The sequence below is a fragment of the Rhea americana genome, unplaced genomic scaffold (assembly GCF_003343005.1).
Source record: "Rhea americana isolate MKP2758 unplaced genomic scaffold, rheAme1 scaffold_302, whole genome shotgun sequence".
Classification (NCBI taxonomy): Eukaryota; Metazoa; Chordata; class Aves; order Rheiformes; family Rheidae; genus Rhea; species Rhea americana.
In genome coordinates, this window is record NW_028186427.1 from 118,871 (window position 1) to 134,615 (window position 15,745).

The 15,745-nt window shown below is 39.7% G+C and overlaps 1 protein-coding gene across 1 annotated transcript in view; it reads left to right on the top strand.

The window, feature by feature from the left end:
• Positions 1-10,260: 10,260 nt before the first annotated feature.
• The window catches only part of SLC9A3 (solute carrier family 9 member A3), a 50,983-nt gene continuing 45,498 nt past the window's right edge, over positions 10,261-15,745 (top strand). The window contains exon 1 of the mRNA XM_085309764.1: positions 10,261-10,459. Coding sequence (XP_085165890.1) covers positions 10,261-10,459 — 199 coding nt within the window. The remainder of the gene's footprint in view (positions 10,460-15,745) is intronic.

Consider the following 15,745-nt stretch of genomic DNA (forward strand, 5'->3'; position numbering starts at 1 on the left):
ATAAGCAAGGAGATGACATGACAAGCCATTTGATTCATCCTTAAATATGGTGATCAGTCAGGTTCGTGATTCAAAGAGGTAGTATCATAATGCAGAAATCCAAATAAATTAATTAACATAATTACATCATTTGATATGCAACATGGATATGTTTTGCCTCACACTGCTTATATTTTGATAGATCTACTTTTTAGTGGCATTAAGGTTGTAATGCTTATCTCAAAGTGTCACAGCACCCACATTGGGACATTATCCTTTCTCTTGACAGTTTCGGAGAACTCTGCAAGTAAGGCCAGAGGGCTGAAATCTTTCCTTTGAGTCAGAAACATGACTTCCTTGAGATTCAGGAAGATCTCTGATTTAAAGAACACGAACTGTGATATATGTGTGTTGTACACGTCTGAACTGGACATTAGTTTATACTGGATTATAGATACGGCTTCTAGTAAGCTTGCTTGCTTTAGAAGGTACTTGCCATTTTGACATGCCAAGGGTACATTCAGCCTGTTACAAAGTTACTAGCACAGAGCATGATGCTACACCAGATGATGCTAACTGATTTAGTAGAAACCAAGACTTTATCCTGTGACTCAAAATCTGGACTCTCACGGTTGGTTCTCAGCCAGGAAACTGAGAAATGATGCTTGAGGTAGCTTGTGTATTTTTCTCTAGACGCAGAATACTGCACTGCTGAGCTAGCATTCTCTTTGTCTCTCTCTAGAGATCAAAATAAATGGAGGAGACTTCTAGTAACACAGGAAATAAGTAAAAATGGACATGAAATAAAGTTAAGGAAGTTGCTCATTTGTTTAAGGGGAGAAGAATGTGAAGCATATGGTATGTTGAGATCATATGTTCAAGATGTTATCAAAAACAGTAGTAAAAGATTATTTCCATCGAATCTCAATAATCAAAGCATTAGCTGTGCTTCTCAGTGATTTATATTTTCACAATTAAAATTCAATGAAGTAAAGCTAATAAGCAAAAGTAGAAATGCAAGCTTTATTTATCCACTATTTCCTATCCTGTATTGATATTAATATCAACATTGGTAAGTTCTCTGGCACCTTACAATAATGTTTGATGCTTGCTTTGCAGGGCACCTAATAACTACAATGATCACAGCAAGAAAAGGATAAGCAAGACACTAACAAAGCAAGTGACCCAAGGAAACAGAATTTAGCTGATGCCTTTTAAGTGWAGGTCTTAAAAACACTCTCATGGGAGAGGCTTTGGGGAATATGTTTGTACTTCACAAGTTAACTTGACAAAATATAGTGCTTTAGTTCATTTCTGAGCATTTTAAACATTCTTTATTTTGGGGGAAATAAAAACATAATAGGCCTACTCTTTAGGATTTATTATCAAATATGAAAACTAAATGTTTTTTTTGCAGTCTTAAGAAGAACATTTTTGGTAAAAATAGACTGCTCCATTTCAAAAAAAAAAATGGCCTTTCAGTGAACGAAAAGACAGACCAAGTTTTCTTTAATAAACATTTAGAAGGGAATAAAAATTTTGTAAGATYGGAGAATACAATGGAGTAAAGCAGTTTACATAATTTTTTATATTTAATTTGAATTAAACTATTCAACATTGCCAAAACGGAAAGATGTTTTTTCCTTGCTTTGTATCTAGTTTTCCTCCTTTCCACAATATGAGACATCCAGCCCTGATTTATTTCCATAATATGAGATATCCAGCTCTGGGCAAAGGAATTGGATCTTTTATAGACCAGTAAGCTCACTAATTCAGCGGGTAATTATTCTGTTGGGTTTTTGTTTGTTTGTTTGTTTTTGCTGGGCTAGGAGTTGTGTCAGGCCCGGGAGGGTTCTGTTGACTGTTAAAGCCAGAAYGAGGTAAGTGGCAAACTGCAGCAGCAAGGAAGTAGAGAAGGACAGGAGCTGTGGAGACCTCCTGCTCTGAAGATGTTAGGCAAGTTCTCAACACCTCAGTGGTGAGATGTTAGATCAGTTCACCATATCATTTGAAATTGTAGATTCACTTAATTAAAGAAGCAAAACAAAACTGGGTGATTATTCTCAAACCTGGCTCCAAGCTCTCTCATAAATCTGAAAAAATCTATAGGAAACCACAGTTCTTCAACTTGGACATAGCAGCTTTTGCTGACTTTGGGTTTCCCAAGCTGTCATAAATTCTAATTTGGTTTAAGAAGAAAATGAAGCTATATGAATGACTCTTTTTAAACAGAGTTGCTGGTTCTATATGTGGACCACCAGAGAATACTATAGAGAGAATATAAGAGAATATACATATATATTAGAGAATTCAAATAGTTAAATCTATTGAGCTGATAATTTGCTAAAAATGCGGGCCTAATTTTGTTTTAACTTGATACAATCTTTTTTTTTCAGATAATTGTGATGGTGAAAGTTTTGCCTCAGTTGTTAGTGTGTACCATGCTGCGATAGCATTATGTATTCTTTCAGAACATATATAACTGGAAACAGGTACTATTGAAAGGGGGGAGATAATCAGGCTGAACGGAGGGCAAAAGAGGAATAACACAGTGTTATACTTTAGGATCCATCTTGTTTAATATTTTCATCAATAATCCTGGCATMCAGAATAGAATTGCTGATAATGCATTATTGGGGGTCACTATCCATAGAGAGAAAGACTGCACTGGAAGGACATTGAGGACTCAAACAATATGAACATAATGAAGTCCACTCTGTGAAATAAAAGATCATGCAATGCCAATAAAACGGTCAACAGTTAGAAGTTCATTGATGGGAAATCCTCCCCCAAAAAGTAGGACTTGGGAATATTACTTGATTTCAGGATAAGTATTGTGACTGCTTCAGTGATGCCACTGTTAACAACAAGGACCATTCCAGCACATATCAAGGGTACATTTCTGCAGTGATACGGAAGTGTTGGTGCCAGCTTACAAAGCCTTAGAAAAGACTCACCTGTTTGCAGGCCTGCTGAGCTGTGTTCAGGCAGGATTAATCCAAGCTGTAAACTTCTTGGCAAAGAAGGACTCCTCAGGTGGTCAGGGGATAGGACAGCTTGTCACATGAGAGCAAATTAGCTTGGTTAGGCTAACAAAAGAAATGCTGAAATAGGGTATCRTTGCTGTTATAGAGTAAAAAAGATCAGCACACTGTGGTAAAGGACAATCCGGACACAAGAATAAATAGGTTATAAACTGTCTAATGAAATACAGGTTATAAATCATATGAATATTCATAACCAATAGAAAGCATTTGAGACAATATCCCACTGGTATCCGATATTCACAACTTGCCAGAAGAGCCACTTGTAAAACAGGAGGGGCTCAACATGGTAACTTCAGAAGGGGTGGGAGGGCACAAACTGTGGTCCCCACTTCTCCTGGTGATATTGTCGCTATTGCATCTTAAAATGTCATTTTATGGCAAATGAGCTGCCTTCCCCAGTCACCACTTCTTTCCCGCGCTGTCTGAATATTCCCACTCTCTCTCTTGTAGCAGGTGCAGTGTTACAATRAAATAACCTGGTAGAAAGCTATTCATTTTTTTGATGGACTAGTTTTCTGCCAAGAGATGTAATGGCTTACCAAAGGTCCAGCAAGCAAACTGAAAGCAGTGAGGCTGTGCAGCCAGAGGCAGAAGGGCCTTAAGTTTGAGCACAAGGTCTCCAGCAGCTCCCAAAGATACAGTGTGTCTCCTTGTCATCACACCGAAGTATGCCTCCAGCATCACTCCACCATTAAATTTTAGAAAGATTTTGCTTCCTAGTTACTTGTTTATTATGTGGATTTTTATTTTCATCTCGCAGAGTGAACTCTCCTCTGGGATTTGTGAGGTTTATCCTTCTGTACCTCCAAAAATATTTGTCCAATGTCCAAACTTTGAAAGAGAACAAGAAAGACTTTGGAAGAGAGTTTAAATTACGTGAGACTGACAAACCCATGTTCCACTGCATATTTTTATTAAGTCCATTTGTACAGCTTCATGATAATAATTTTGAAGAAAATTCTTTCTTGTTTTCACTGTAAAGCTACCACATTGCAGTTACTTTTTTCCATATCTTAACTGAATCTAAAAACATGAGATATTTTATATACTCTTAAATTTAATGCTAACTCTGATCAAGCCTTCCTAGACAGCAGAAGTTTGTCAAACTGAATTCTTGAAGTTAATTATTAAATATAATAGTGTCAAAATATTTTGCATATTTAGAAAAAATCCCTCTTGTTGTTTATACATTAATTTATTGGTCTTACTTTATGGCTGCTATTCTCATAATGTGGAAGCGCATGCCACGCGCTTGCTTCACCTCACGGCCTTTGGAACTGCAGATGATAAACAGCAATCCAGTTCAGATTCCCTCAATTCAAGGCAGAGCACCCTCCTACCTCAAAGAATTGCTGTCACTTTTCACATCAACAGCAAAAGCCACTGTCTCTTCCAGCTCCACGACTGTCCAATTGACATGTACTGCAGTCCTTTCAAATTGATATTTGAAATACCACATTTAAACTTCTCCAAATTCATTATAACTTTTAGCACCATTAGTGTAAACATTCATGTACTGAAATCGTAAATATTTTAGAAAGCTCAAAATGATAGAAAACATGAGTTCTATTTTGCTCGGCAATTGAAGTTGCAACAGTTGCTTTTGTTTCAATATAGAACAAAATGAAAAAAGAACCATCCTAATTTCTGCTAACTTATGATTAAGATCAGGGCATTTGCCTGAGATTTTTGAGGTTCAAGTTGTTATGCTTTTAGACTGAATTAGGTGCATTATTGGGGTTATCATTAGCTCTGAAGTTTTTTCTTCTTTTGTGGTTTTGACTAGGAATCCCATTCTGATCCTAACAAAACATTCATAAAAACATGTATGTTCTCATTAAAGTTTTCCATTTCAATTACCTGAAATTAGCCAGTAAAACTCCCCACAAGCTCTAATAACATCCTTCTTAGAGATCTGCAGGTTTTAAACAATGCGTAAACACGGAAGTAGTGACTGTTATTTATGCCTTTATTGTTGCTTAAATTGCCAGAATCAATTCCTTAAGCCATAAATAGTGTCAGGGCAGATTTTATTTGCAGCTTAATCCGTTTAATGGTTTGACTCTTTAGTTCATCCTATTTAAGTTCAAACTTGCTTCTGATTATTATATGATTACTGTTACACATCAGCCAGGGTTCACTGTTCTCTTTTTCACAGTTTAGGTGAATGGAATAAAAGACAAATATTGCTCTCATGAAATCTCAGCTGCCTCCTAAAAACATGTCAGAGGAAGACTCCGTGTGTAATGAGAAAGGGGGACCTTAGTTCAGGCATCTTGACTTTAGGGGTGTCTGGGAGGTAGGAGCACGGAGCTTCGAGCAAGCCGCAGGTGGTAGTAGCTGCAGCAGGCCCTGCTCCCGCCCAGCTCGAGGCTGCCGGGTCGCTCCCTCTGCTGGAAGAGGCTTCAAATTGCACCGGGTAATTCACTGCGGTAGCTGAGCTTTGAGCCTCCACTTCCACTCCACGGCCTACCAGTACAAAAAAGGGAAAATCACTGTACAACTAGCTGCTGCCAGCTCTGCAGACAGCAGGAGGCAATTTAGGGATCCACCCCCACCCCTACCCCCACCCCGCCAGGAGACACTCTCACTTAGTCTCGAGGAAAAGTGGCCCGGAGATATCATGGATGATTTTGAACATGTCTTATGTATCTAGCAAAAGAGGAGTGCTGGGAAGGTCAAATTGAATTCTGTAGCTGCTGTAGGTAAAACCAGCTGAACCTTTTAAGGTGAATGCACAATCTGTTAAGCTAGGCATGGGAAGTGGGAATTGTGCACCTCAGAGAGCTATGGTGAACGGAGACTCAATAAACAGGAAAGACTCCCTCGCTGTAGATCTGCCAAAACTTAAGGTCAAGAAGCATCTGATCCTAGATACAGAAGGAAGAAACAACACTAGAATTATCTTGCTAGAAATTGAGACTGTTTAGCTGCTTTTGTTACTTAACATGTGCTTGTTTTTCCTCTAGGCAACTCATCCCTGTTTTGCTTTCCCTTTCAGGTTAAGCTAGAGAATGCTGAATACTTATCTACAGAAAAAGTTCAGAGAGATGCACTTTTATTGCTTTTTTTATTAACTTTATGTCTGAAATCTGTGGTTATGACTTCTGTCACACACACACACACCCATCAGAGTTTTTGACACAAAGCAAAATAACAATTTATTTTTAAAGACCAGCAAATATATACTCATTTAGGACCAGAWAAACCACTAGCAAGCTGTGTCTTGAGACTAGTACATGCATTTGTTTTGGTCTGGCTGCTGTGAGTAGCTGGAGAAACGGATATGTAGGGAAACATGACAAAGGTGRATTTGAGGGTATATAGAGCAAGACATATGAGAGATTAAGGACTGGGATGAAAGTTCATACACCAGTAGCCGTTGAGTGTTTCTTAGATCTCAGAATTTAGGATTCTTGGTAAGCACTGGCAAAAAACATTTATGAAAAGGAAGAAGGCAGAGACCAGGAGTACAGAGAAAGTGAACAGAAGTGGCATGCCAAAAAGGGGGGATGTGAAGGGTACAGTATGAGAGCAAGAGGAGGAGAGTGGAAGACGTAGGTTGGAAAAGATGAAAACTCCACAGTCTTTAAATCTAGATTTAGGGATTATGCTATGTTCCATGTTTGACCAGTACCAAGCCCAGGAAAGACCTAACACATAGTAGAAAAATGATCTTTAAAATAGGAAGTGAAATAAGGAAGAGTTTTTATATAGATGACCTTTTATAAAAGCATATTTTTTTGAATATAAGATGATAAAATGTATTAGGTATCTGGTGTCAGAAAGACATGGGACTAAAAATGAGGGGTCTGGTTAAAAATCCACTCAATCTTCTGTCCTGGAAAATTCCAAGTTGTCATGTATTGAAATGAGTCATGAAAAAAAATCACACAAATCTCTGACATACCACTTTCTAGCCAAAAAAATCCACCCTTCTCTCCATCTGACTCACATGGCTCACTCCATCCTTCTTTTTGTCCACTTAAATTTGTARTAATGTGCGTGGGTTGTAACAGTATATTGCTTCTCACAGCCATTTGAGAGGTTCAGATTCATCATACTGTAACATAATATTCTGCAACATTACTCAGTTAGCAGCATTTGTCTAATTCTTTATAGCATAAACTGATACGACTGCACTCATTTCATGCAGAGAGAAATTGGCGCAATGTCAGTTGTTGCATCAAATAGCTTTAACTATAAATTTATCTAGCTCTGCATTCATCTGCATATAACCCACATCATATTAAAAGTACAGGTATGTTGGTGCAATGCCATTCACAAGAATTAGTATTCTTTTCAACTGTTTAACTGCTGGTGGAATTATGGCATAAATATATTCTCTGGAATTATATTCCTTTCAAAATCTTACTTCACCTACTTACTCATTTTATAGACATTAATATGAAAACAGTGCATTTCCTTGAGGGAAGTCAAGAATGGTGATGGTCATTTACATTGCGACAGGAGATTTTCACACTTCGTTTGCAGATTCTTCACTTAGATTTATTTATTTTCTTTTACAGAGGTTCTGGGTTCCACAGGAACATACTAATTCACCTCATTTAAGCACCTTTGTCTGTATATGTCAACTTTCGGATTTTTACCTGTCTGTATTCTCCAGGGAAAACTAATGTAACTTTAAAGATTTAAATTTATCCTTTTTATTGAAATTGTCTTTTAGCTCATCTTTAAAACAAYCCCTAAAGATTAATACTTGCAACACACAGAGCATGTGAAGGGTGTATGAGATCTACTAATTGCATTCAAAAACTCTAAGCAATTATTTACACAATATTCCCAGAAGTGGCAATGTTGGAGTTTTTTATTTATAAAAGAAATCACTCAGGTGCCAGCCAGTATTTTATAATAAGCAAAAATGATCTATTTGTAATATTTTAAAGTTCTTATTTCTTATTTCAGAGAGTCAGGAAATATCAGCAGTTGTGTGAAGGAGATTTTTATGGCAAACAGTGCTGAAGCTCATGCTACTTGTTGCTGGTATAGAATGGAACTTTAGGAAACTACTTGAGAGCTTCCACAAAGGACCTTCAAGAATATTGTATCTATGAGTAAATATATATATGCAAACTTATTATTTTAATGAGAGATTGCTCTTAATGTGCAAGTAGACATTCTGTACATGTGTATGTATATATTCAGTGGACTGCTCTTTCAACACATGTCTATGCTAAGATAACATCGCTAACATTTTTCATGCTTGCTAATACAGCATTATATCCACTGATATCAGGAAACTGAAAGCTCTTATGTAACTTAGTGTCTGTGTTGCCACTGCTGCCATAAGTGGAGTATTGCCTGGGGACAACCAGAAGCATGATTTTGGCTGCAGCTCCTCCAAATGAAGTGTTAGCCTTCACTTGTTTATGGGAAGGGTCCACTGGAGGGTTTCTCATATTTTCTAGCACAGCTGCATGTATTCACACTCTTTGATTCATCTGTCCTAACACTTAGCTTCAACACTTTCAACAGCCAAGTTTGTTTTTAATGCAGTTATTGTCCTGATGGAAGTAGATTTGAGATTGATTATGTACATAAGCTGGAATGCTATAGCAGTTGTGGTACCCTTTTATCAGCTGCAGCTAAAGCGAGATATTTGATCATAGTGTGATGGAATAAATTGAGATACTAAAAACTGTGCTAACAGCTTGTTTCCAGTAAAGGTCCCCTTTGGCTAGTATCAGCAAATGGAACTGATGCTGGCAGCAAGGAACTGCTGTTATCTACGGGTCTCGGCAATTTAGGATACAGAGATGATCAGCAGCTACTTACTGCCTCCCAACTATAGTTTTGTCCACAAAGGCAGTGCACGAAAATCTTACTCTATGATTAGTCAGAGCCATTAAAAAATTTTAAAAAAACTAGAACCCAAACTCGCAAGGGTATTTAGGTGTCTAACTCACTCCTAAAAAAAAGCTAGCAATAGTAAAGGTAATTTTTYAGTTGTTAGGCATCAAAACATTGTCTACAACATTTTCTAGATGTAAAGAAAGTACGTTACTGTCTGTGCTGCTTCCTAATAAATTGTCAATTCCATCTTCAGACTAGCTCCAAGTCTAAAAAAATCCCATGTAATTTTCTTTCTCTTAAGTAATGAACAAGCAGGGGAAATAAAAAATTCAATATATTTTGCTGTTTGATGAGAGGTATCAAGGCAAGACTAGCACTTGCTTTGAGGTTATAACTGAGTCTTCAGTGAATTAACTTAGTAGAACTTTGTTCCCCGAGTTTCTTAACTGAAGAACACCCTTTGCAGCAATGACATGCCATGCAAATTTATTGTTTTAATTGAGCAGTTAATTGATTTATAGAGTGTCTGTGCAGGCTTTTACCGTAGTTCGCTTAGGCTTCCCCAAAGTACCTTGCTTTTATCCCAAGTGATTAAAATAATCAAAGTTGTTACTTTATCTTCTGAACATTTGGCAGGAGAGTTTATCAAGTTCATTTCTGAGCTCTTGACAAAACCCGCTCTCGCGTCAGGAAGATGGAGAGGTGGTATTTTTCCACCGCAAGCCACACACGCCGTGGACTGCACGTGTGATTGCGTTAGAGCACGCAGGGGAGCTGGCGCGGCGGCGGGGGAAGGTGCGCTGAGCTCCGCTCGCCGGCATCGCGCCGCTGCGCTGCCTTTTCACTGCAGGCTGCTGCTGTCCTGCCTCCACCTGCCTCCCGCGCATGATACRCACTGGCAAGGAGATCAGGCAAATGGAGCCAGCGCACAAGAAGGCTTGGGGGCGAGGTGACAGACTGCCGACAGACTTCGCGTTGTAACCATATGGAAGAACATTTTTAACACCGCAGATCATAGCAAAGAGCTAAGACCTGGGGGCGCAGCCGAGCCCGGCCTGCTGACCGGGGCGCTCGGGGCAGCGAGCGCTGCTCTCCGGCGCAGAGAGGCGCGAGCGGCGAGGGAAGCTGCGCCTCGGCGCCCGGCGGGCCGGACCCCAGCGCCGCAGCACGAGGGCGGGCGCGGCCGCGGCCGCGGGACGGCGCGGAGCTGCTGGCGGCTCCGCGGGCGCGGCGCGGAGGCTCCACCCACGGCTCTCGGGGCCGCCCAATAAAGGCAGGTGCGGGCGGGCGGCAGCCCCACCGCGGAGCATCCGCCGGCGCGCAGAGTCCTGCGACGCGGCCGTCCCGTCCAGGCGCGCAGAGCCCTGCGGCGTGTCTGGGCTGCTGCGGGAAGGGGCCGTGGGAGCTGCGAGGCCGGGCGATGGGGCCGGCTCACTGCTTGGGGCTGCTCCTGGGGCTGCTGGCCCTGCTGCCGGCGGCGCTGGGGCAGCGGAGCTCGGGCAGCCCTGTAAATAGCAGCCAGCCTCAGAGCTTCGCCATCGTCTCTTTCAAGTGGAATCACGTCAAGGACCCTTATGTCATTATGCTCTGGATACTGGTGGCCAGCTTGGCCAAAATCGGTGAGTCCGGAGTTATATCTTAATACATATGTTCTCTCCTTTCCCCTCCCTGCCTCCCCTTCTCCCACCTCACGTAAATGAAGAGAGCTTATCGTGAGTCCACTGACCCGTTTTCAGGGGTTTTACTGTACTCTGTCCTGATTTCATAATACTGCCCTCCACTGTGCTTAGCAGGGTGGGTTTTTTTTTTTTTTTCCTCCCTCTCCACCTGCCCCGAGGGTTACCTGGTTCATCTTCAGTGCTTGGAACTGCAACTTCTCTGCCTGGCTTCTTGCAAACCTTCATGTTCCCTAAAACTTTGCCTTGCTCTCGCTGTTGGGAAAGGCTTCCTACAGGAGTGAAATGGAGATTGCACCCTGCTGCTTATACAGTTATGTCTGCTCTAGCTTATAATATGCTGTCCTCCTGGTTATGATTGGTAGTTACATTAGCTAACACTCTCACAAATAAACACTGGAAGCAACACTTACACAAACTTAGCATTCTCTGTTCTGCTGTGCATTGTTTGAAAGAGAACAAGAAAACAGAGTTTGTAGAGAACAAGAAAACAGTTTGTAGAGAATGTAGTAGGTTTTATCAGTCCATAGAATGCAGCTGACAACATACAGACTTTAGAGCACACAGAATTTTAGTTAAGAAAATAAAATGAGTGAAAAGCAAGGACTTAGCAACTGGAGTATGAGTAAACTTGTATGTGTAAACTTATGTATGCTCTAACTGTGTTCTGTGTTCTGAAGCTCAAGACTTTGCCGAAAGCAATCTTATATTGATAATGCCCTCTAAGTTGGGACAGATTTTGAAGGCCTCTTAACTGAAAATCATGCAAATGCTTTTCTGTACTTATATTGATAGCGCTATCTGGAGATAACAGAATCGCCCTCCATAGACCTTGTTTGCATGTCACACAATCAGTGATGTAAATAGACCATGTATACCTGTGCTGTCCAGTGCACAAGCTAAATGCAATAAGGTTTGAATGGAAAGTGCTGTCTCCAAATACAAATAAACACTAATAAAATGAATTAAAAGTTATTAACAGATGATCTTGTAAAACTTGGTGGGATTCCTCTCCCCTCAATACCAGCATCTTGGGCTTCAGTTGTTTACCTGTCCATAAATAACTTTCATATCTCTATCTGGTTCACTGCAGGACTACACTTCATAAATACTTTATGTTCAGATAGTTAATGAATTGAGATTATAGAAAWAATGTAATTTTGATTTAACTTACTTATTGATGGGCTATATGAACTAGAAAGATGGGAAGAGCAAATGCAGGAAAAAGTGCCTGTGTCCCTATAAACTTATTCTAAAACAGTTTTYTAGGTTGAATATCTTGAGATATTCTTCTAAGTTAATATTTGGCTTTGTGTTATTAAGGTTTGACTGTTTTGTATATGTGCCACTGCTGTACAGAGTAGTATTTGTGCTGCATAGCTGTATCACTGCTGTGTCAGAAACACTGTACAGCTAATAGTGGGATTGTCGGGATTGTCCTGTATTTAAATTGTAATGGCCTGGATTAAGATGAGCCTGGATTAAGATGAGCTGTTTTACCATGAAGTACTCAGTATACCTATGAACTCTTGATAAAGTACTAAGTGTTCTTGGATTTTGTGCAGCATTACTTCAGAACAAAAGTAAGAAGTTTGGGAACTGAATGTCACTGGTTCTATTTTTAAATTATTTGCACTCCTTTCACAGCTACACAGTGTGTCACCTACTGGTAGACAGCATCTACCTTTTTCTGCATGAGTTTTCTTCCCCAAAGCTCTCAAATTTCATTCTCTTCTCTCTCCACACTTGTAATTGTAATGCCATAATCTGCTGGCTGTAGTCTCTGAAGAAGCAATGGACAACTGCTGTGCTCCTCTAAGAGCCTATGAATCTCCCTGGTCTCCCCACTAGCCACAAATAAAATACAGATAAGCTGTAGAACTTGCTGTTCAACAGCTGGTTGAAGCAGAAAGCATGGAAGGGTCCATACAACCCAACAGGAAAGGTCACCGAAGGACAAGGAAGCCTATCAGCCTCCTACCAGCTGGGGTGTGTCAAAGGCCCTGGAAAGTAGACCAGAAACAGATTAGCAGGTTTTGAAGAGGAAAAATTCCAAGACCAAGAAGATCAATTCCAAAAGCAGACGTAAAAGAGCTGAGGAAGAAAACAGAACATCTGCCCCTGTGAAAACAGCAGAGTTAAACCATAGCCTTTGCTGTCTGTTGTTCAGTAGGATGATGAGCAGTTCTCGCATTCAGGTTTGCCTCTCGATAGCTACACTGGATGATAGAGATATCTTACTGGTGGATAGGTTTTGATGGCAATTGGGCTATCAAAGAGTATTCTGGGAATTGCAGCAACTTGACCTATTATTGAAAGCTTGGGATGAAAATTGTACAAGATCTTATATCTTTTTGCTTTGGAAAAAATCTTAGTTTTTATTTGTTTGATAAAACTGATTAATTTCCATATTTTATATGGGTTGGGGGAGGGTGCATTTAATAGGGGATTCATGTGGCTCTACTGAGACTTGATATTCCTGTTATGTACGTATAGAATACAAATTAGTCCTGACATAGTGTTTTGTAACAAATTATTGCTTATGAAGTTTTCTAAGCATCTGAACTGCACAAAGAAGCACCTAGTGTTTTGGGCTTTGTGGAAAAGCAGCCATTCTCTCTCTCTCTCTCGGGGGGAAGGATACTTATTTCTTGGGGGCAAGTCTAAGTATTGCTACAAATAAAACTGTGGAAGACTCTTCATACAGCTGACTTTCATGCACTACAGGAAAATGATTAATTTGTCTTATTCTAGTATGAAACTTTTGATGCCTCTCAGGGTACTATTTATGTATTGTAACTGATTTGATTTGATCCTCTTTGAAATGTTCCAACTCTTTATTCTAAGGTACAGAGTGTTCCACTTGGGCTAATGATCTTTATTTCCGCTTTTGATAGGCTCTCTTATCACTACAAATGAGTGTCCTTATGGGATAAGGCCAATAAACTACTCACATGTGTAAAGCTAATCCTTAAAAACATCTTATCTTCATGAAGAAGGTACATGAGGTACACCTGTGAAACACTTCTAGTGGACTTCAAGAGTCCACTTCCTTATACTCCACTCTTCCAAAAGGAAGAAGCAATATCAATGAAAAACATATGCGTGCATGCACATGCACAATGTATTTTGTATGAATACATACAGATAAATACTTAGCTAAACTAAGTTACACTAGGAAAAGCCCTAATGTACAAGTAAATACTATGTTGATAAGGGATGTAACACTTTTATTCAACATACTTGCACTGTATATTCCTGACTTAAAATTAAAGACATGTGCATACTGACCAGCATTACACATACTTTCTAAGCTCACTTCACCATGTTCTCCTCCTCTGTCTTGAATAGAGCACATCTTGAAAATAACCTCCTAATAAACAGGAATGTAGGCAATAAACACATCAAGAGATGAGTTTACTATAGCATAAGCCAGAAGTAGATGGGATCAAAAACAACTTTGTAAACATATAGGAGGAAAGGAATAACAAGCTCAAGAGAAGAGGGGGAAAAAATAGATAAGAAATGTTTCATTTCACAAGTTTTTTTTTGAAGACACTGGCTATTGCCTAAAATGATATGTTTTTTACTGGGGGGGGGGGGGTTCACTGTATGCTATTTTATTTGCTCAAAATACTAGGAGGGAGAGAGATTGTACTTGTATTTTTCATTGTGTACTAAGCTGGGGAACTTGCTGTAAAATTCCTGTGATTTGCACCCTTTTGTGTACAACAGTGTTTTTCATTAGGATAGTTAATTGCTTATCCTACAATAATAAAAGTACAGAACACCTTGGGTTTTTTGTTTTTTTGTTTTTTGGGTTTTTTTTTTTGGGGGGGGGGGGGTTGTTTCCCCCCAGTGGTAACATGGTAATATAATGAGCCTCACTGTCACCTGTTACGTTACCTACCTGAAGTCTGAATAGTAAAACTTATTGCCTTTACCTCTGTCATCTTACCTATTAACCTTGTGCTTTACTGATCTACCCAGGGAAGGTCTCTTCTCTGGAAAGTTTTACCAGTGTAATTGTTCCAGTATGACCAGATTGGCTAGATTATGTTAACTGCTGCTGTTAAAAAGGTCATCCCGCTTTTCCGTTCTTTGTCTGTCTGTCCCATGTTTGCGCCAATACTGGTACCCATTTGAGAGAGAAAGTGGCCAACCGCACCTTCCCTCCACCCCACTAGCACCTACTCTTTATTTTCAAGGTAGTGTTTCTGCCCATTTAGCTCCCTGAATTTGCTAAATGTGGTCAGATAAGCATTGTAGATGGTGCAAAATAAACAGAGTGGGCAGCTATGGACAGGAACGGGAAAGGGTATGCTGCCCTTTCGTTATCTAATTCAAACCTCTTTGCTGATTCCTTTTGTTAGTATAATTTATGCTCCATCTAGGAATGTCACAAAAGCTTTATTTATGTCTGCATAGTTACCCTTAAACTCTGAAGTCTGTTATATAAACTTAGAAGTAGTAGAGAAATTTGAATGCAGGGCAGCTGATAAATCCATCTTCAGAAATGCTGGTCCTTCAGAGGAGAAGTGGGGAGGTGGGATTCARTAATAATGATCACTATGGAGAAGGCTCTCTCAACGATATTTCAGAAAGGTGCTATCCGATGGACTTGTTGAATCCATCATCCCCAATATGTCATAGGATGCATCCTATCTCTAAGCTTATAGAGATAGGAGTTCCTCTTTTGAATCAGTAGCATGAGTTCTATCAGTTTCTTTTACTGAAATCCCAGCAGCAAGCTACCCTAAAATCAAGGTGATTATTATGCCTATAAATAAATTGACTTGAATGTAAGTCTTTATCAAATTTATTTTCATCATGTCAGTTTTCCTTTGGTTCCCCAGCTCTCGAAACACTTAGATCCTATGACCTGAGAAGTTCCAAGTCTCTTATAAATGTTCCAATTCCTACATATGCAGGATTCTTTATATTGTCTAGAACTATTCTGAGAGCTGATATATATTTAGAGAAGGGAGCTTTTCAGATGGAGGATTTTGTTAACACCAACACTGCTGTGGAGAATTTTAAGCATGTTAGGGATGGGCTAGCGAAGAAGCTGTGAAATGCAGGACTAACAACCCTCCCAATTTAGACCCCTGGGCAATATCTTTTTTAAAGAAATCATTACCCCTTGCTCCAAAGCAAACTGTCAAAACAAAAGCCTGTTTCACTCCAGGCATTTTAGTAGAAGTGAAAATAGTGAATTACTCAGAGGAG